Raw genomic sequence first — 24,012 nt, 5'->3', positions numbered from 1 at the left:
GAAAAATATTTATTAACAAATAAATGAATTCACCCTTTCTTAATTATTATATGCATAAACCAAAACATTTCTGGGTTTAATTTCAGTTTAAGTGAAAAAACTAGTCTGAAATTCTTGCAAAACTTGTATAATCATAAAATTATGTCAGAAACTGTCACTAAGAGTGATATGAAGCTCAACCTAACATTAAGTTCACCATTAGTTCCTGAGGTAGATGTTTTTTTGGGAAATATTACTATAAATATGTAACTTATAGTCTACTGCTGTCAGAAACCTGGTATTGTTTATTATTTGCCATTGTCCAAAAACACTGCTGGGCAGTGAACATACCACAAAATATATAATTTGGCAACAGGTGGTGAATAGAATGATAAGTTGGGCCTTGTGTGCTTTTAGTATCTTAATCTGCTTGCTATTTGTTGAATATATCAAAAAACTAATTTAGTAGCATTACTTTAAAAATTATAGTTGATGTTGTCACAATGAATGGAAATAGCTATTGAAGTGGAAATATGTAATAAACAGTACTTAACATATCCATTCCTGTTAATACTTGTTACAATATATAATTCCCAGTGTGTAATGTTAATATAAACAGCTTACTTAGACTACATCATGATGACCAGAACTACAAAAGGTATTAATGCAACTGAGGTATGTTATCTGCTTAAACTGTACTAAAGTTGTGTGGCTTCTACTGGATTACCCACAAATGATGGTCATTATGGGGGGTATGCAGTTAGGTAAAATTGAGAAGGGACAAAACACTGTGACTAGTCATAGCATTTACTTCATTCACCTCCATTAGAGCTCTATTACACTTTACAATACATAGCAGCATCACAGAGCACCAACAGCACTTGCAAGCAAAATGCTTTACACGGGCCATGTGAACTAAAAACCATGCATTCAGTTATTGAACCACTGCCTTTTTCAGTTTGGATAGGAGACTGCATAAAAGGTGCCACAGGAGACACCAAGGGCATACAAGTGATATGCAGTTTTCACTGAGAAAATTGGTCATCACTATATCCCAGATGACTCTGTATGAAATAAGTTTGTGGTTTTATTGTGATCTATGGAAATCAGTTTAAACAGAGAATGTATACTGTGCAGCAAGTAATAACAAAAAGCATGCTTTCATCCATTTAAAAACCATTGTAAACAGTCACCCATATAGCTAGTACATAGATGGTTTCAGTATCACATGTAAGAATTTGTTAGGTATTTATTTATTCACATAACAACAACATTCTGCATAAGACTTTGGGTGCATTCAAGGTTCCTGCAAGTAGCTCAAGGTGGAGTGATAAGCCATAAAGAGCTCTCCTCTGAACTGTTTACAACAATGAACTGCAAATAGACAATGTCCCTAACATAATATTTGTGAGTGCTATGATGATATACTTCAAAAAACTATAATATATCTAAACAAAACTTGTTTAAAAAAACAGAATCAAATATCAATAAATGTGAAGTAAGGGAAGCTGTCTCTAACTGAACAAAAGAGCCCCACCATAAACCTTGGAGTACCTATACTTGACTCTGAAGCAATTTCTGGCCATGTAATGTTTTTGTTCCATATTTTTTATGTGTGTGTGTGTGTGTGTGTATATATATATATATATATACATACACAATCTTGTGTCCCTGTAAACTACTTGTACCTGTGGATGACATAACACTGTCAAGATGTCATACATTTCCAAAAAAGTTTTTCATTACCCAGTCAAGCTCTCTCTCAAAACTTTTATGCATAATGCTCTGAAAAAAAAGAAGACAGTTATACTCTCAACATCCTATGTACTAGTACGACAGAAATAGCGACCATGAAAGGTTTTCATCAACACCTAGAGCCTGTGATACTGCAGGAACACAGTTTAATATACAAAGAAGTTACAAAACACATACGATGGGGAATCAGTAAATGATTTATCCTTTTTTATTCACCTCCTTTGAGACAGTCAGTTTCCAGCTGTGGGGTCAACACCTGTTGGTGCAACCCATACGATTGTCGCTAAGTGCTCAATAGTGATGTTAGTGGATTAATTTCTGGCCCCATGACTATTTTGGGCACAAGAATATAACATGGAATTAAAATTGGGTGCCCTGGAAATATCAGTTTAGGAATGAATAAAGAAAAACACACTAAACTCTTAAAAAAGTAAATATTCATGAAATAAATACAAACTTGAAAACATGAATCAAAGAAAGAAAGAAACTGTTGTAAGTTAATTTTGTCAGTCTAATGAAATACTCGTTTAACCTAAATATACACCACTACCATAGCCAAAAGTGAACTTGTGGACAGGTTGCATATGGCATTATGATGGATTTGACCTAATTCTTGGCTCATTCCAAAAGAGTATGGCATTTTATGCTTTGCAGTATGAGCAGTTGTATTACATTTGATTATATGAGTCACAGTGATAAAGATAGACCAGGTTTCTAGTCTATGTTACTGTGTGTAATGTTGTCACTGTTCTATAAGCATGCTTTCTAATATCATATACTATAAAGCAATGTGATTATGAATTTGAATTGATTGAAAACTAAAAGGTCAGTATGCAAGTGAAACAGTCACTGGCATTATTAGTGTACACTAGTTTTGCCTGTATCATATAAAAGTTTTCCAAAACAAGAACAAAAAATAAGTGAACAAAATGGTATCTGTTCTGAGCATTTTTGTCTAGAATATATGGACTTCTTTTCCTGTTGTATGAGATGGAGAACTGCCATACCATCACTAGCTTCAACATACTTAAAAATTGTAAGTAATATGTTTACTTTATTGTTACTGTTTCAGATTTCCTTTTGTTTTTAAAGTTTTTAAAGAGTACTTCAACAAATAAAAAAATGAAGTGTTTTACTTTCCATTCAACAGTATTTTAAAAAAAGTTATTATTCTGAACATCTGATAATTGTAATATACTGTTATTCTGAACATCTGATAACTGTAATATACTGTTATTCTGAACATCTGATAACTGTAATATACTGTTATTCTGAACATCTGATAATTGTAATATACTGTTATTCTGAACATCTGATAACTGTAATATACTGTTATTCTGATAACTGTTTTAAACCTTTGTTTTACTCTTTCTTTATATCTACTTTGTTAGACAGTCATCTGTACAAACAAAATAACTATTACAACTTTGTACTTTTGTAAGTTGTATTTTGTCTTTTAATTTAGGTCTCACCTACTGGGAATGACTAATAATGATGATGTAATGATCAAGAGATTTCTCAAAACATTGAGAATTGAGGATATAGTTATAAATATGTGTAAGTAGTTATTTTATTCAGTGTCAGTCAGTCATTGAAGTATTGGATCAGATTTTAGTTCTTCAGTAGTTGATAAGTTAATGAAGTGGTTAAAAATCAGTGTCAGCTAATGTATATATTTAACTGCTTGATGAAATAACTATGAAGTAAATTTATTTGTACATTAGTCAAAGTACTAATTGTATGTACCTTTCTTTTAAATGTGCAAAATGTTATTTGTGAATTTAGGCCTACAAGTGATAGTAGATTGGAGTAAATGTTAAGGAAGAAATGAACTATTTTCTTACAGTAATATGGAATGGACTTCACATTGTTTTCACCAAATAACTGTTGACAAACCTGCCCAACAATAGAAAACATAACTAGAGTAATGTATTTTTTTACTCTAGAAGTTTTCACTACCAGTTAACATTTACCCATCTAAGTATCACCACTAAATGGCACTGACACTACTGCCAGGCAAGCCATATGTTTTATTTGGATTTAATTACTGTTGTAGCTCCATTTATCTAATGCCATACAATATTCTGTGCAATACATTAAGAAACTGAGTAATAAAAAAAACAAACCTTATTTCCCCAAAAACAAGTTATATATGAGTTTCAAATGCCTTGGAAACAAAACTCCTAAAATAAGCAGGACTGTAGCCTTATTCTACGTTTCATGATGTTTTAGTCACATTAAACAATTTTTAAAACATAAGTAATTTTGTTAGTGATTTCACTCACAGCACCATCACCATAATATCAAACGTACTGATTACCCCTAAACATCTGTAGTTGGGTGTACCAAAGAACCCATAGTCACTCACATAACAACAGCCTGGTTGATGAATATATATATATAAACAACGTTACTTTTAATTTGAAGCAGAATTTCTCCACAGGTTTAAACTTGATATATATTTCAGTCTGTTGTAAGAATGACAAATTATTTCATTTTTAAAATGTGACTCCTAAGAATTACAATTAATTTATCTTTAAATCTGTGTGGTAAAATATGTTGTGTAGCTGTACCATAAGGTGACTGTTGACTTATATAAAAGAGAACATTCTTTAAAAAATTGAGATCTCACAAAACATTACACAACATTTTTGAAAATATAAAATTGCTATCATTGAGCTGAAAGTGAAGAGAAACTGCAAATCTAGAGCTTTCATTAAACTTTAAAATTCAGCAACACCATTTCTCCTCAAATTATGAGCTTTTATAAGGTCTGTTAAAGACATTAAAAACTGACTTTACAAACAAATTTTTTTATAGGCAGTAGTATTTGAACAGTAATATAAGATATAATACAAAAATAACAATTTTAACCTTTTTTTTTTGCTTTAATACAAAAAATGTAGTTAATTGCAACTGAACACCTGTTAAACTTACATTGTGAAAAAGAAAAACGATTTCATTGTTTTCTTACAATGGCTTCTTTTCATTACTATTGTCTTTGCAAGTAGCAGTCACACAGACCTACACTATCTTATTATGCAAACCACTATAGTGCATTGTTCTTTTCTGTTCATTACTATAAACCTCTGTACTTCTGCAACACTTTTTTTTTCTTTTTGACAGTGATTTATAATTCTCTGTGTGCATCTTCAGAAAAGAATGAACATTTAGAGATAATAAAAATCTGAATGAAATATGAATAACCTCTAACAAATAAATGATGGTGTTAATCTATTTTTATTTAATTCACAGAAAGTTCATTGGGCGAAACAAAGAACTTAACTAAAACCATGTAACAATGTCTTTCTTTGTAGGAGAATATTATTATTCACTGTAGTGTGAGTTGAGACTTCTTTAAAAATAAGTTCTTTATGAAGTAATAGCAAAATCATATTCTGCGTCACAAAACTAATTCTTAGAGAAGCAGCATTTTGTTACTATATTTACATATGTGTGTGTGTTAGATATGTTTTTCCTAGAAGATGATTATTTTAATTGTTATGTGTGAAAAATATATAAAATACAGCAGGACTTGTATAATTATTGTAAAGCTGAAGGATAAATATTTTTCCCACATATCACACTACTTCTGTTAAACTTTATAAACTAAACAGCAATAATATTGCCCTCAAATGCATATCACAGGTTCATAACACTTAAAGAGTACTATGGTAATATATACATAATAACATACTGACTTTAAAAGGAAAAACTATCACAATAAAGATAAACTGTGAAGCACAAAACCACATTGCATACTGGAAATAACATGTGAAACTTTTGTTGAAGTACAAAAAAACAACAACTGAAAACATGCTGGGATTAAAAGGATATGTAATAAGAGTCTATAAAGTGTAGTATGAATTTTCTTCACAGCTACAGTCTGTTGGACTATTCATTAGACTACTGTTATTTTGATCCGAACTTCGGCTGTTAAAAGCTCTGGATTTATGACGTCTTTGGCTTCTTGGTCTCCTACTTTGTCTCATCTCATCTCGGTAAAGAGCTTCTTGTGCTAAAAGCTGTTCTTGTTTGATTTGTGTCTGAACATTGCGGGGGATGTTGGGTATAAAATAAGCTATAAGGCTTGTAACAAATATGACCAAATGCTGAAACAACAAATAACAAAAATAGTTTTTTTAATTGACTGATATATAATCTGTATGTTTCATTCACCTTTTTCATTAGGAAAAACTAGTTCAAGATAGTAATAAGAAGCAAAACTATATTAAACACTGAAAAAACAAAAATTAGTGGAGTGTTATATTTACAACAGCAACAGATGTTTAAAAGTACATTTTATATCTATTACTAAATTCACATAAAACATGCTAAAAGTTAAATCTACAGTTTAAATTATGAGTCATCAATCGACCTTGAGAGACCTTAACAAAGGTTTGCTACTCAACGGCATATATTACACTGACATGTAATCCCAAGACTATTACTTCAGTTTTATTATCTAGACCTTTCAATACTTAAAATTAAACATCTTGTTCACAGCAAAAGTTTAAAACTACAAAATACATTACTTCACTTTAATGTTCTCTAACGTAATTTTTTCACCACCTGATTTGCCTATAAAAAAATTTGTAACTGCTAGACAATCCTAAACATACCTGAAATCTACAGTGTGAAATCAATTACCATTACTATTCAGTATAATTTGTTCATTTATTCTTAAGGACAAAGCTTCACAATGAGATATCTGTACTCTGCCTGTTGTGTGTGATGAAACAGGATTTGCAGCATTATGCAACCCAATTTGTTGCTAAGCCACTCGCACATTTCAGGATAATTAGATTAAAGCATATAGCAAGAAATGTTATCCTTTGGTCTGTGCCTTTTAATAAACTAACTTACCTCAAAGACTACAATAAAAGCTAGCCTAGCAGCAAAAATGTGCCAATACTGTAAAGAAAAGGAGTACTTGTTCTCATAACTTGGTGGGTGTCGATAGTCCAGATATCTAGATAAAGATAACAGAGAGAAAAATCCATTATTGGAACATTATTGTTAACACTCTCTATATAAAATTATGTTTGTTCACATGGATCTAATTTTAGGTAAAGTTTAATAAACTGGACGTCACATGACAGAAAAATTTATAATTTGCATAATATCATATTTGATATGCTGGTGTGTATATTCTGGATATATTTTTTTTAACTGACTTGGTAGAAAAGTGAACATTGTTACTGAAAGAAATTATTATGCAGTGATACTTATGTTTTTAAATTCATCAATACAGGAAATAGCATGAGGAGAAGAACATTAGTTCTAAATTAATCAACCCTGATTAAATTTCAAACAGCAGTAAATGGTTTTACAGACTGTTTCTTGCTGCAAAATACATATTTTAAATAAACTTGTTGAATTAAAAAATGATGACTATTACTACTAAGATATGTTAGAACTGTAAAAAAAAAACAACTGATTATTAGTTTTACTTAACTTTTTAGTTATTGTAAGAGACTGAATAGCAGACATTTAGAACATCATAAATATACAACTGAAATAGTTTCCCTTCACTAATGTAATAATATGGATAACAATTTATTAAAAAAATAAAATCTCCCCCATCTGATGTTTTAAACTATTTGTTATATAAGTGCTTTTATAATTGAAAAGAAAATAGCCAGTAGACTTAATTAACATAATCCAAACAATTACACATTTTTGGCTGTTCATATATCATAAAAAACTAACATTCACAGTACTGTTGGAATTTTAATTTAAAAAAAATTCTGCTTTGATAGTACCTCCACTAATAAAATTTTGAAATCCTGTTAGCAACATTGCATTAATACTGAGCAGGGATCTTTTTTTTCTTTGAAAATGGTTTCACCCTAAGGAAATATTACAAACTAATCCTATTTAACAGTTTTTATATTCATTTTGAAACAAAGAATCCAGCAATTATGGGATGCACTTGATGTATGTTCTAGAAGGAGAACAATACGTCAAGAGTCTCTCACCTGAACATGAGCATGTTGGGTGAACAGTCTGTAAAACCTTGTTCATTAGCATATTAAGTGCTCATCCCAGTCAGTGTAACCAAGATTAACAAACTTGGTAGTTTCTATTACCCATTCTTGTAAACCATCAGATGAGGTGCATTAATACATTACACATGTCAAAGAATGATTAGCTGCTGAAATGATATCTCTGATTCCAAATCATGTTATTTAATGCTCAGTAAAAACATTAACCTTGGACAATTTTATAAAGTAGTTGATGACAATGAGTACTTGCTGATGGTCTTTCACAGTATCTAGAAGTGGACTAATGATACCCTTAACTATCTCCTATGGAGGTGATCTAACAATTCTCTACTGAAATTTACCCTGCTTCAGGTAGTTCTGTATCATAGTCCCATCAGCATCAAATATCCTGACTCAAATTAAGGCAAAAGAACTGCTACCAAATGTTAGCATCAGTTTGAGTGACATCTTGGTGCCCTTCAGTTTTTGTGTTATGCACAATATAGAGAATTTACTACTTTAGGGCTTAGAGCTTTGGAGACCATTACCTGAAGAACCATGGTTTGATGGTTGATAGAAGTGCTATAGAAAACTTTCCTACATATGAAACACATCATACAAGTGCCACGGGATATATGTGTCAGTTGTATAATCCTTTGTTTTGCTGGCCTAACTTTCCTTGCTGCACATCAATGAGTATCCTTGTTAGATGTGGGTATTTCTTTTTTTTTAACCAAAATCTCTATCAGCTATTGAACTTCCTACTAGATGGTTTGATGCTGCTATAGTAGAAATGGTTTCAACAACCACACAGTGTCCAGGATAAGGACATTCTATGAATAGACATTAGCACATTGTAGGCACAACTAATGTATTATGACATACTCCAAGCATTATTGTATACTGTACTTTGTCCTGCAGCTACATTAACACTGCTTCAATTCCATTTTCACTAGCATTGGATTTCAATAAAAATTGTTGTCTTATGATGAATAAAACAGTATTATAGCATCCTTTAAAAATAGGCTTATTTAGATTATTTTTTCCATACAAAATATGTCTGAGTGCTGTTATCACAAGCCATCAGCAGTACATCAAAAGACTTAGAAAAATGCAGAATTCTTGCTTGGTCAGTTGAAGCCAGTTTCTCACTGATGTTGTCCTAGAGGGTTTGTACAAGCTCCATTTATCTACCCAAAAGGTGACTGAGAATATCTATGTACCATTTCGTATTTTCAGTTTCAAGTCTGCATTTTTATCCTCAAGAATACCCTTATCAGATTCACAAACTCAAACATTTGACCAAAAGCAACACATCACTGACATAGACCAAGCATCTTTCTCACTGAAGCTCCTTCAATGTAAGTTCCATTAATTTCTTGAAAATGACAGATGCCTTACCTAGGCAAAATGGCATGAGAAAAAAATTCATAAAAGACATATCTCTTGCTAAAAGTAGCCTTATATTTACTTTTGTCATCCAGCTGAACTGCCTGGCTTTCTAATCCCACATACTCAACCAACAAGTCACTCAGTCACTTTCTCTAGGTTGGGTCTAGCCTGTTTGTACAAACTTCAACCAACAGTTCTAGAAGCGTTGGTGGCCACATATATGCTTTCAGATGAACCCTATTGTTACTGCTAGCCTTGGTTATTTCCACTTCACTTAACCCACTGATGGTCATTTTAGTATAATTGTCTATAATAACAGAACAACATGAGAACTTTATCTCTCCTAAGACATATAACTGCTTGAGCTAATGCTTCTTTCATTTCTGAGTAGAAAACAGTTCATTTTATGTATGGACTCAGTAACTGTGTTATATGGCACCAACACACTGGACTACTTCCCCATAAGTTGGAAGCTCATTTAGGTTCTTTGTTTGATCCCACATTTCTTCATGATGCCTGCCATGAAAACAGCTAACAGTTATGAATGACAAGAAAAACAGAACCAGTCCTTCTTATTTGGTACTGAACAGAGTGAGTCTGAGTTGCTCTGGTTAGTGACAGTATTTGACTTCTGTAGAAAGAATCCCATCCAGTCTTAAGATTTGTCAAATGCCATTTCATCTCCACAGTTCAAAGTCATCTGTGCTTCCTTTGCATTGATATAGATCTTTAGGTACACCAGATGTCAGCTAATCTTCCCTAGCCCTTGGCTGCAAAGAGAAGCTACATATCTACAAAAAAATGTTTGATGTCTACAAGAAGTTTTCTCCTAGACCCAAAACATCTCTCTCTCACAATCATTTCTTTTCAGTGGCTATTTCTTCCTCTTGGTTGTCAGTACTCTTGCTTGAAGAAAATGTCAGTCTTTAAGTTTAAAGTATTCCTTTAACTCGATAACTCAGAAGGTAAAGTAAGGATTAATATAAAACAGAAATCTATACTACCTTACAGTCATTGCATCAAAATTTCTCTTTCCTATATTTTCAGATGAAACTGGTTTTCTCAAATAGTATTAAGTATGTTCACTATCTAATGAAAGGATCAGTGGGATATATTTTGATGTAATATGAATTTGGCTATATCTAACTGGGTTTGAACAAATCAGTGCCAACTGCATGTTATGTAACCTACAATTAAAGGGACTTTTATTATATCAAAAGCTATATATACGTGTATGTATTTGTTTATGGTAATTAGAAGATCATCTTCAACTGGATTCATAAGTTGATTAGACTAGCTTTCTCCCCTTGAGGTATATTAGCTGAACCAGTTCATTCTATATATGAAGCATCCATGTTTCTCCAATGTTCCATATTTAATGGGAAACATTGGACTTTATATTCTTATTCAAACATTCAGCTTGTGCCAGGACTGAATATGAGGAAGGCTATAACCTTAAGATGTCAACTGATCTTCAGAGAGTGCAGGGCCTGAAGTGAGTACTCAGGATTAGGTTCTTGAGTTTGGATACTAAAAGTATACAACTGACTCAGCCACTAAGGCCTGAGGCAGTGGCCTCATTCTGAGACCAGCCCTGACTGGTTCAACACTGGGGGCACTAGTTGTGACATTCTTATACATCAAGTAGCATCATAGCAATTTCATCCATAAGTAGAATTCATTTTTTCATTTCATCAGAAGACAAACAGTTTATTCAGTTAACTTTCATTACACAGATTGTATTCTATACATAACTCGTTATTATCTTAACTCCTTACACCCAAACTGATGACTGAAGCATCTGGCTGAAAATTCTGATTCATTTATCATATGGTGAAAGTGTCCTAAAACAATTATGTCTCTTTGAATTAAAACATGTTATTATCCATAAAATTCACAAAATTGAAATTTTATAAGGTATAATAATAATTATTAGGAAATAATGAAAATAATTCTGACAGAATGCACAAACAATTGTGGGTTTAAAGAGGTAATTCACCTTAATTTTCTAATATCAGTAGGAACCCAAGTTTATTTTTGCAGTAATATAACTCAAAGTACCTACCTGCATGTATATACATGCTTTCCATCTAAAGTCATATTTTCTGGTTTACTTATATCAGTAAAGTCACTTGTATCAAAGTAAGACAAAGAATTGTTTACATATCCTCTCAGGCTACCATCATAGCTGTAGATGAACATGTACACAAGTCTGGGGATAAAATTAGTTGTGTAGGCTATAATGAAAGACTGAAAGTAATAAACAGTATTAAAAAATTAAATACATACACTGTAACTCATGACTATTAAAACACAATCAAGCTGTATAAACTGTAAGAAAGTTTAGAATGGTTTATAATTAAAATAGCATGTGATATAAAACATGTGACAAGATAAACAAAAAAGAAGAAAAAGATCCAAGACAAACTTTAACATCAGAAATATAGTCTATAACTATAAATTCCTCTAAAATATTATTAATTAAATATGTCAGGTTATAAGTTCACTTTCCCAGACCAAAATGGGGTAGATGAAAGTATCTTAATATTATTAACATTTTAAGTGGCTCATCCATTAAGATTAATCATTTTAGTTAACTTTTTCAAAAATATTTAGGTAATTTAATAACTACAGTTGAGCAAATAAAATATTGTACATTTCTTTTCAGTTAAAGCTTCTTCAAGACTTCTCTGTACTTAATATTTAAAAGTACATTCAGTTTTTCCAAATAATTTTTAGTTACTACAGTATCCAACTTTATTTTAATTATAATTTTTAAGAAAATGATCATACATATCTTTATCTATAATACAGTTAATTAAAACAGTCATTTGCAGATTAATAACAACAATTATGTGCATTATATTTTAACTAAAACAAACCACCTTTGACAGTAATATTTCATTACCAATTCAAATACTTATTTTTGTGAAGAGAAAACGTTTCTTTTTAATTCATATTTTTACTTCTATCTCAAGTACAGTGTGGTACAAAGAATAGTAATGTTATAACTCAAAGAGTAGGCCAACTGGTAATATGTATTAATTAAAATTAACTTCTAACAAGAGCAAACTACCAACTTAGAGCAGAATTAACACAAATCTTGTAAGGAGTATAGGTAATTAAATATACCTTTCTTATATTCTTTTATATAAATTAGAATGCATTGTTTTATCAATTTAGCATCCTTGCTGACAGCCACACTTTCTAAAATAAAGTTACTTTGTTTCCAGAAATGAAGACATTTACCAAGTTGATAACATTTTTTTTTCCAGTTCATGCAAACTAACAGCTCATACAATTATGAAGTTTGTTGTTGAGGTGAGGTACAGGTTAATATTTCTACATGGTTCAGATTGTTTAATTAAATATGTATTTAGCACCTTTTGAGCTGGTGCCAACTTCTTGATGTATTTTTTATCCTATTACATGCAAGTAAATCTATAATCATTGTGTTTCCTGTTACCTTATGTGAATACACTATAATTGCAACCTAATAAAGCATGACTTTTAACATGCTACACATAAATATGTATTCATGCCTAAAAATACTGTCATATATTTATGTATGTTAACATTATGGTGTTTTTATGTCAACATATTTTTCCCTTAGAAGAACAAGACAGATCTGCAGAATGGCAGATTTGGATAAGATATTTATCACAAAGTAATTATGAATTCTCTGACTAATTGAGTAATCCAATCACTCACTGAAAAGACTTCATTTCTGGGAATGTATATCATGGGTTTTGGATGTAATGGTCTCACTATGAGTGAGACCTAACAGCATTTCATCAAGGTGCTTATTTATAAACTTATAGAATACTTGGTGGGTATCTACTGGTGATGTTGTGAGGACTGTTTTGATTTTATCTTCACTGAAGTTTGTCTACATATTGGCAGCATTCTTCGTTTCACCACTAGTTTGAATTTGCTAACTTTAGCTTATCAGAATCAGTTCAGTATTGACTGGCTGGCTAATGGTAAGCAGGGGCTATCAGGCCCTGGGAGATTTAGGACTAGCCTGAAGATAAATCTAATGAGGTAATGCATCTTCCATGTTGAATATCAGGCCAGCAACAAAAGTTATAGAGGTCAGCTGTAAAGGTCCTGAGTACATTGGTTCCTATATTTCCTATACTATTTCCTTCATAAACATTTGGCTATCCAGTCGTTTGCCAATGCATCAATTAATGGATAAACTTATGCACACACACTGTGAAGTAATCAATGTACAGATAGTTGCATTCCATTTCTGAGTGAACCAGCAATATACAGGACCATTTTCTATAAAGGAGAGCCAACAATTCTGTGAAGGAGTTCACCCTGTTTAGGTCAGCTTTTCCTCTGAATGGCATACTCTACAACATTGACACAAGCACTGAACAACTTGACTCAAATGCAGTAATTAGAATTTCTATTAAAGTTTAGCATAAGTAAGGGTTACATCTTGGCATCACACAGTCTTTGTGTTTTGAAAAACCCAGAGAATTTCATGCTTTATAGCTCTGGGAACAAGTAACTGCAATACTACTGAAAACTATAGCTTGGTGTTTTGTAATGATGGTACATCAAACCTTCCTGTACCCATAAATGGTTTTAAAAATCACATATGTTGCATGCATCAGTCTGAGATGGGCAGGCTTTATTTTGCTGCATGGCAAGGAGAAACCATCTTAAATCTGATTCCCTCATTCTAAAATTCAAAGTGAAAATTGTATCATCCATCTATTGATGAAATACTTTACTCTATGACTTGTCATTACTATGGCAGAAATTATTTCAACCTCTTAATGGTGTCCAAAGTCAAAACATTTAATAAACAAACAGTGTCTTCTTGTGCAGTGAGACAATCCACCAGCATTTCTGTGTTGTGGGTAAAAGCAGATGATGTAATGTGACAAGAACATTATACTCCTGCAGCACTATTATTCACCATGCAATCATCATCCCTTCTGGACTTTTTAAAGTTCTTCAAACATTTCAGTGATGCATGGTCCACCTGAAGAGTTTACTTTCTACCACATACTTACTGTTAGCAGTGCTTTATAAATGCAACAACTGCAAGCAGTTATTTTTTCATTATACACAATATAACTAGTCCATGCAAGAGGAGTACTGTGTGTTATACTTCATTATGTGGGCAAAATGCCCATATAAAAGTGCAAGTCAGGACCAACTGTTTGAATATAACTGGAAAACTTGTATATTTCTGGTAAAGACATAATCAGTAATGGCTAGCTCAAATGGAAATAACTGAAAACAACTAATAAATCATACTTAAATTGTTTATTTTGTAATGTACAACAAACTGAATGAAAATACTTTAAATATAAACACTTGAAATGTCTATCTTCTGTGCCTGAAACAGTTCTTAGAAGCCTTACATCTTGAAATAAAAGAACAGATGAGAGTTTAAAAACAGAATACCTATAATATGTTCTTTTTTTCTAAAACAAAAATACAAGTATTAAAGAAATGACAATATATATATATATATGGCTTCTTTTTTAATGAACAATAATTAACTTCTTGATCCAGGGCAGAAAGTTTGAAATAATCAACTGTAAAAGTAAAAAAAGAAATGTGAAAAGGGAGTACTGAAACTGAAGGGACAATCTATAATGGATCCCAAAGCTTTAACAAAAAGAAAGATGACAACTGCACAAATAATTAAATATCCTCCTCCCCCCACACACATAGAAGGACATAAGCAGAGAAGTCCTAATGTCAGAACACATAGGAAAAATTATTTACAAAAGGTTCCAGCACAAATTCCATAAAGAGGAGTGGCTAACAGAAAGGTGTAACTTCCAAATCTTGAAAACAGATCTGCACATGGGAAGAAAGGTTAGAGGAGAAAGTAACACATAAATCACCCAAACAGAAGGATGTCCTAAAAAGGACTCATGAGGAATGGATAAACAGTTTAAACTAAAGTCTAATAACTGAAAAACAAAATCTTTGTGGAATACCATTAAAAACTATTTGTATGAGAAGTAAAAAACCTTCAAAAATTTTAAAAGAAGAAATATTATGAAAAGTAAGTAGAAAAGCAAAGCAAAACTAAAACCACCAGAAAAAAAAATTGAGTTCATTAAAGTAAGACTAAAATGTCATTATGGCAAAGAAACTCAAAAGATACACTACTAAAGATAAATGTATACTCTTATTTTTGGCTTTGCACAAATGTGTAAGTTAGAAAACTGTTGAATGGAGTTATAATAGATAAGATTTCATGAGTGACAAAGAGAAAGTGATATTACATTTATAAAGTGCAAAGTAGATAATCAAAATCTTGCATTTCCAAAGTGAGATTACATGTTAGAACTGAGAGTTATTTAAGAAGCTACTTTGTTAATTAATAACTGGATGATATAGAAATGTAATAATATTTTGTTTACATCAGTAACTTTCACAGGAAGTTGTTCTACATCATTTGTTTGTACTTCTTTAGTGAATCATGTATTATGTCTAAATAACTATAAGTCATCATCTTTGCTGAAGTTTAATTTGGGTTTAATCAAGAATGTTTGCTCTTAAGATGGTGCTAGCAACTGGGTTAATATCAAATGTGTATATTTTGATTAATGTAACATTAATTTTAAATCCTCTCTGGTTATTTTGTTTACAACTTTTTTCAGACAAACATAAAAGTGGTATATTTTTTCAAGTTTAGTTTTAAAAAAAATCGATATTTTTATTAACCATTTTTATTTCTAATAACATCTTATCTCATCCTTATTCTAAATAATTTTCAAACACCTTGATAATTACACTGTTTACCTTTTATTGAAACATGCCTAGGAATTCCATTTTATTTAGTTAGTTTTGTAATGTATTATTGGTTAATGATTTAAAGATTATAAAGATCAGCTTAACATATATAAATATACTAACATTAGTAATAATAGCAACTGATGATAGTCCTTTCAAAATAGATTGCCAAGCTCCTGTAAAAAATAAAAAAGAGAAAAGGTATTAAAACCTTGTTGTGTCATAGCATAAATGCCTTAATTTGAAACCATAAAATGTCATCTATAAAACAAAAAAATATGATAAAAATGAACCCTGGCTAGTTGTTAGGGTACAATACCTCAACCCTTACAAAGTAGCCAAACACACAGAAAATATGCAGAACAAATCACACAGTTGGTGCCAGAATAGATATAGTGAAACAAATTTTTATTAACATAACAGTTATTTACAATGTTTTATAACAATGGCTTTGTCTTTTCCTTACACCAGTTTTGACTAACTTGATAAACATTGGAACTTTTTAACATAAATTTTCCATACTTTCAGTAGCATATAACAAGATTTGTCTCAAACTCAACAAATTTATAACCAATTGAAAAATAACACAGTTCATAGCTGTTAATATATCAAACTCTCTAATTGTGTTTATTTCAAACTGTTAAGTTTCTTTGGGTCATTTATTTAACATGTTAAGGTGTGTCCAAATATTTCTGGTAGGACAATGCATATTCCAACCTAATCTAATATAATTTTTTTATATTTACAGGTATTTAATGACAACCTAAAGATATTTTTATGCTATAATTTGAAAAAATTAGCACCATATATAATATTTAACTAAATATTTACAAAGTCAAACCATAACCCTTAAAGAACCAATATTCAGTAATGAAGAACAAATACAGGGCTACATGGATTCAGTCAGTATAGCCATAAAAGGATATCTTCACCATAAACCATGGTGAAATGTACTAAAATACTATCTTATGCAAAAAAACAAAACAAACATATACATATAAATGTATAAAGAAGCTAGAAATTGACAATTTTTTTTTCATGGATTCCCCCTTTTTTTCTGGTATCAGTGTATATTGAACAAATTTCAAAACAAATGATTACCCAAGGTAATATACTTATTTGCTGTTCCTGAGTTGATTAAAAAACGTTTACAGATATGCAGTGAGATTTAAACTGTGGTGTACACCATGCATTTTATACATTCTTATTTTCATAGTCGTTTTTGGAATTATGCAGTTATTATGACATATATTTTTACATAACATATGGCCAAAACATGATGGCCCAGTGTGGCCAAGTGGTCAAGGCACTAGACTCATAATCTGAGTGTTGCGAGTTCGAATCCCTGTTGCACCAAATATGCTCGCCCTTTCAATCATGGGGCTGTTATAATGTGAGGTCAATCCCACTATTCATTGGTAAAAGAATAGCCCAAGAGTTGGCAGTTGGCGGTGATAACTAGCTGCCTTTCCTCCAGTCTTACATTGCTAAATTAAGGATGGCTAGAGCAGATAGCCCTTGTGTAGCTTTGCCTGAAATTCAAAAACAAGCAAACAAACAAAAATTATAGTTATTTTAATTTTAAACACATCCATTCCTTATCATTCTCTTGAAGTATTATTCAGTCTGACCCTTAGTGGTATGGTTTTAATGTTGCACATTAACAGTACAGTCCTCCAATAATAGGTCAGGTTAAACCTTAAGGTTACAAACATCTTTAAATTTGAATGAAAATGATCAGTAGTTCTAGTTACTGTGGGTAAGTCTGGCGATACCTTAGAAGTAAGTAATATCAGGTTTAAACAGTCTGGTAAAAAATCTCAACAGATACAGTTTGAAGAGAAGACACCTTACTATCCAGTAGCAGAGACTGTCCAGCATCCTAAGAAAATATAGATGCAGTGTCTGTGTTATAAATAATAAAGTTCATCATTGAATTGCATACTGTACTCATCTCTATTTTAGTTTCACTAATTCATTTTCAGAGAAATTTGGAAATATTTTGTGACAGATATCTTGTAGTTCCTATTATTCAGTAGACCTGTTTCACTGTTTTAGAGAAATTAAGTTTTACCTGAGAATATTTCAAACCATGTGGGATTTGAATTTTAATAAGAATTTGTATCTGTATATTTCATTGAAAAATGAATACACTGATATCTTGTCCAAAAATTTTAGAAAAGTTTTCATTTTTGTTTTCTAATGGTGTTGTTAGTTGAAACATAAATCATTAAATCTACTAGAAAGTTATATCCACCCTCATGAAGAGAAGGCCACAAGAAACAATACCATTTTAAATGGAATTGTGTGTGTGACTGATTGAGGGTTTTGTAATTGCATCAATGTGTATTGTAATTTTATAGCTCACACAGTAAAACTGGTAACTTATTGTCATCTCTTGTTATAGATCTGTAATATGTTTAGCTCTGATAGTGATTACTTCATTAGGTGCAAGTTACTTTAAAAGTTCATGTTATACATAACATATGACTACAAATTTATTAAACAATATTATGAATACTCAGCCTTTGAGCAAATTTAGCATGAATTACATCATTTATGGTGATAAATGCTTCTCTAAAAACCATAAGAATCACAGGTAAAGTAGCATATAGTTTGTGATGATCTGCCACACATACATAGAGTAAGGCCTTGCTGACTGCCTTCTCTTTCTAATTACCTTTTTGCAACTTTCTTCAGAGGAAACATCTTTTTTCAAATCCATGTTGGAAATAATGCCTTACTTATGTCATACAGTGCTCAGTGCTTTTGACTCCAATATAGTGTACTGATAAAACTTCTATTACAACTGCCTTCTGGCATGTCATCATAAACACAACATGAATCACAAACTTATGTCAGTCACACTGCTGCTTTTTTATAGTTTGAAGAACTTTACAATCAATTTATCTTAATATTTATAATTTTTTTAGGTTAAATAAAAAATATACCTTATACTGGCACTCTGGAGTACATCTCCTGACCAAAACAATTAATTATCACTAATAAATGTTGTTCTTTATTGTACGTACCATTGCCATACTGTAGAAAGTAAGACAAAAAGACACTATTGCTTTATGAGTTATACAGATTGTTGTATTTTAGTAAATGTTCTCAAATAACCAGATTTCTCCACATTACATAATATACTTGGGTACACCTAAATAAATATCCTACACATTAAAATTCTATTTCTCTTGATATACTATAAATAAAATATTTCCACACAAACCCATTCATTATCAAATTTAAAGCAAGGTTTTAGCATTAGAAGAATGCTCAACCATACTAAATGGATACATATTAGAATCTTGATGACATAATGAAGGAGAAACCATTAAATACAGAACTTTAATTCAATGCAATTTATATTCTTCTTAATGAACAACCTAACTAACTCTAGAAGTTTATATGTTTTTTTGACATATACATTTGTATTATAGGCAATTTGTTGATTCCTTAATAAGAAAAGATGACATTTAATTAACTACTGTCTTTCAGTAATTTATTATTTAACATTCAAAGTTTAAATGTTATCTTCAATGGTTATTACAATGCTAGATGAAGGGTACTGTTCTATACATACAGTATTTTTACCTTCAATAGTATTACTAAAATTATAATCAATATCCATGTAAAAGTTTTTAAATTAAATTGTATTTTTACAGAAAAGTGTAATTCTATATTTACTTCATGTAAAACTTTGAATAAAGCTAAGCAGCTATGCTATCATTTAGAGTAATTAAGTTTGATTTAATAATATTCTTAGTTTTCAAGATTATTTTGGCATATTTTAAGTAAGAGGTTTTTGTGTAATGTTTTAATAAGTAACAATATCTGTGAACTTTGGAAAAAATAATTCAGTTATGTCATAAAATATATTTATCTGTTTGTTTTCAGTAATGCACAGATAAAGAATAACATTCAAATATAAATGGGTTAGAGCAGATGGATGGGTAAACATAAAAGATGCAGTAACCATGTTAAACACCTAAGTACATGTAGTTGCTATTTTGTTTTAGTTTTACTGGTTATAAAAAATATTATTATGCATTGTGATCCATGTTGAAGTTTAATAATTAAATAACTAAAGAAATATAACCATGAAATTTCAATATCTTGTACACCATCTCAAATACTTTTTGTTGTCTTGTTTTTATTTGTTGCTTCAGTGAATAGAAGTGTCCCATAAAATGCCAATCATGCAAGAAAAGGCTCAGTGCTTCATTTGGTTTGTAGGAACCAAGTCAGTGATTGTGGTAGAATTTAATTATAGATGCCACTACAACACAGAAGTATGTAGTATGTTAAGGATATCATGTGTAAAATATCTACAGCAAACACCATGGAGCTAAAGACTAACCAGGATAATGAATACCATCACTACTGTGAGCACATTGCAGCAAATGCAGCCTGAGGTCATACATCGTATACTGAGAGCTACTAATAGTGCACATGTAGAAGTCTACTGACATGCCAGTAAAAACTGTAGAGTTAGGCTAGAGATGTTGAAAACTGCACTATTGTATTTCCTTAGTAAAATATTAAATTTTTAAATAGGAGAGATAATTTTGAACCACCCTGTATTTCTGCTATCTTCTTCACCCTGAATGGGAAATTAATTTTATTAAGGTTTTCACAGATAAATCTGAAAAAAACTCAATTTATGTATCCTACCAATATTTTGTACTTGTAAAGGAATAGGTCTCCTCAAATTGGTCACATATTTGTAGGCATCTAAACGAATTTCTATCACATTGTTGAGTAGAGCAAATGCTGGGGCCAAAGGGAAACCTGATACAAATAATGTCAGGAAGCCAAACTGAATAACTAAAAGAACAAAAAAATCAGGTTAGGGTAATAAATAAATATAACTGATGTTTACGTAAAACTAATAACTGAAAATATTTAAAACAAATTAGAAAAAATTATCTCATGAAAAACAGTTATATAAACTATGGATTTTAAAATAAAACCTGATCTGACTGAAGAATAACTGCAGTCTTATGGCATATTAAATTTATTTAATAAATACTACAGTATATATATATATATATGTATATATTAGAATGCTAAGGTAAATCCTTTACCTTTTAAAAATATATCATGATTGACAACTACACAGAAAAGAAGAGGGAAGCTACAGTTATTTTTTATGGTTTGTTATGATAAACACCTTAGTGTTTTCTTCAAGACCTTCAGCCAAGGAACTAAAAACTGATTAATATAAAATCTATTTCACAGAGATCTATTTTATGTTTTGAAGTATAGCTGTAAATGCTTTATTACGGAATCTTTAAAACATAAAGTCAAGACGCAAGTAGACCAATTACATAAAGGTGCAGAAACAGATGTACAACAGTCTTTTAGAAAATATAGTTCATAAGGAAGATCTCACGATCAGAGAAATTACTGGTCCTTTACGGATATTTAATATATTGATGAATATATGAACAGAGAATAGAAGGCACATAGATCACACATTATACTGCAATAGGGTAACAAATATACCACAACACAAACAAACTGTATTTATGCAAAAACAACTATGGATATTTGCACCATCCAGAGTAAGGGACTGACTCTCATTCTTATAATGCATCCAGAGTTCAAAATACAGATAATATTTTATGGTATACACAGATATGAATTATGTCTGAAGGCTTTGAAATTCAGTTAAACTGTAGAGGTGCCAAAATCGATTTTCATGTATTAAAGTTTTGGACCATTTTATTAACCAAATTTTATTAGAATCCATGAAAATTTCACATATTAAAACACCATGAGATACAAAAGGTAAGACTGTCTATACATTTAAATTACATTATTTTTATATAATATTTAAGAAATAATTAAAATAATGTGTTTCAAACCTCTAATCTTTATACATTATATTTTTAATTACATGCTAAAACATGTACATAGATAATGCTTTACAACCTCTTCATACCGAACTTAACTTAATCTATTGAAATACTGTACAAGTTGTCTTTCATACTTTTATCAATTTACTAAGTTTCTACTTTCTATAAATTAAGATTAATAATGTTTTTAAGAAAATGAATTTAAGCTTAAAAATTAGAGGTTATTTACATGACAAAAATATTTTTATTTGATCATACATCCTTTAGGATACTTAGGACACATCATTTGCTACAATTTGTCCACAACTCACCAATTTAAATCTTCTTTAATATCACACTATGATGAAACAAATATAATATTCTATAAAAAATTAATTATTAGTTACATTTAAGGATACATAAAAAGAAAAGAAAAATATCTTATATTTTACATGAATTTACCTTAAAAGGCTTTATCTTATTTGACTTATTAAGTAATTATGACAAGATGATATGTGTTATGGTGGGATATGTTGTATTATTAGACATACCTCTTATATAAAAGGTTTAATTGTGTAACATATCAGTATTGCTGCAGGACCAATCAAGAAATTATTATTCAAAGTCTCTATGATGTGTTAAAGGTACATGAAACCTTACAGTCTTTTTAAACACACACATATATTTGTTCTTTTTACGGATCTACAGAAATTTCAATAAATAATTAATCAACACTGCTTTTGGGTGTTCAGTATAATCTAATCAAGGATATGTTTTTATTTGTTTTCATTTCTATACAAATGATTTAGATAAAAGCCTTAACACATAGTTTCTTCATATGGAATATTCTTAAAAATAACTTGTAAAAAATTCAGGTACTTTGTGTTATAAGTGTCATTACCCATTGTTAAATATTCATCAAATAGTGCCATTGTATCAGCAGGATCCAAGTTATAATCTTCTTCCCAACGGGAAATTGTTTGTTGAGGAACATCCCTTCCTCTGGATCTCCTATAGGACCTCCACCAGTTTGTGAACTTCCTATTCTTCAAAATAAAAAAAAACCTCATACACTGATTTCTTCAGTAATATATTTATTGTTATATAACAGTTTTAAGAGTGGAAACAAAAAGAAAGAACCAGTACATCATTATCTTAAGCATTATTGTATGATGTTTTCTGTTAAATTATTTCTTACCACATTATTGTGTGATGTTTTCTATTAAATTATTTCTTACATCATTATCTTAAGCATTATTGTGTGATGTTTTCTATTAAATTATTTCTTACATCATTATCTTAAGCATTATTGTGTGATGTTTTCTATTGATTATTTCTTTCCTCATTATCTTTAGCATTATTGTATGATGTTTTCTATTAAATTATTTCTTACATCATTATCTTAAGCATTATTGTATGATGTTTTCTATTAAATTATTTCATACATCATTATCTTAAGCATTATTGTGTGATGTTTTCTATTAAATTATTTCTCACATCATTATCTTAAGCATTATTGTATGATGTTTTCTATTAAATTATTTCCCCTTTTTTTAAGCCTTCAAACTACTGAGTTGACACTCATCTATTGGTGATGTCTACATGTTGAATTACACTGAGTAATTTTTTAAGGTTTTGTTTGTTACAATAATTAATGTAATGAAATGGCTGTGAAAAAAATGGGAATGAGTTAAGCTACTCATTTTATAAGTAAAATACATAAGATTTTTGTTTACTGTTAAGCAAAAAACTACCAGATGGACACTCTGTTTTGTGTACACCACAGGTATTGAAAACACATCTTTAAAGTTATAAGTCTTCAGAGTTACAGCTGAGCCATTGAGACCAAAGCACATAATAAGATGTAGCAGTAATTGCGAGTATGAATTACAATATTGGTGTTATTTGTGTTTCCATTTCCTGTGTGACTACTATTATGACAAGGATTTTATTACCAAGAAAGTCATGGGTTTACAAGAAAATTGGTGCAAAACAGTTTGAAAAAATTTGTTTAAAACCTAAAAAGCAACTATAGAGGTAATAATTATTAAGTAATATATTTATTTATGCCGCTTTTAAAGATGCAAGTGTGAAATTATGACCTATTGATGTAACTGTAATATCTTGAAGGGAGACCACTTACAGACGATTTATATATTTGAGGCACTCATTTGTTGTTCATTATAAACAGCTGTTTAGTCTGTTACAAGTAAAAACTTTAAGATATATTTTTGGCCACACATTGCTGTGGTAATGTTTTTTTTCTTTCTTGTATTATG

At 30.5% G+C, this 24,012-nt stretch overlaps 1 protein-coding gene across 1 annotated transcript in view; it reads right to left on the bottom strand.

Annotated features, from left to right (window-relative positions):
• Positions 1 to 4,701: 4,701 nt before the first annotated feature.
• Positions 4,702 to 24,012, bottom strand: part of LOC143257814 (anoctamin-5-like) — a 75,965-nt gene continuing 56,654 nt past the window's right edge. The window contains exons 18-23 of the mRNA XM_076516843.1: positions 22,635 to 22,774; positions 20,568 to 20,720; positions 16,014 to 16,066; positions 11,179 to 11,363; positions 6,601 to 6,706; positions 4,702 to 5,846 (exon numbers count right to left, since the gene is read on the bottom strand). Of these exons, the coding sequence (XP_076372958.1) occupies positions 5,583 to 5,846; positions 6,601 to 6,706; positions 11,179 to 11,363; positions 16,014 to 16,066; positions 20,568 to 20,720; positions 22,635 to 22,774 (901 nt within the window). The 3' untranslated portion in view covers positions 4,702 to 5,582. The remainder of the gene's footprint in view (positions 5,847 to 6,600; positions 6,707 to 11,178; positions 11,364 to 16,013; positions 16,067 to 20,567; positions 20,721 to 22,634; positions 22,775 to 24,012) is intronic.

The sequence above is a fragment of the Tachypleus tridentatus genome, chromosome 7, assembly GCF_004210375.1.
Source record: "Tachypleus tridentatus isolate NWPU-2018 chromosome 7, ASM421037v1, whole genome shotgun sequence".
Classification (NCBI taxonomy): domain Eukaryota; kingdom Metazoa; phylum Arthropoda; class Merostomata; order Xiphosura; family Limulidae; genus Tachypleus; species Tachypleus tridentatus.
This window is presented reverse-complemented; position numbering and strand designations above follow the sequence as displayed.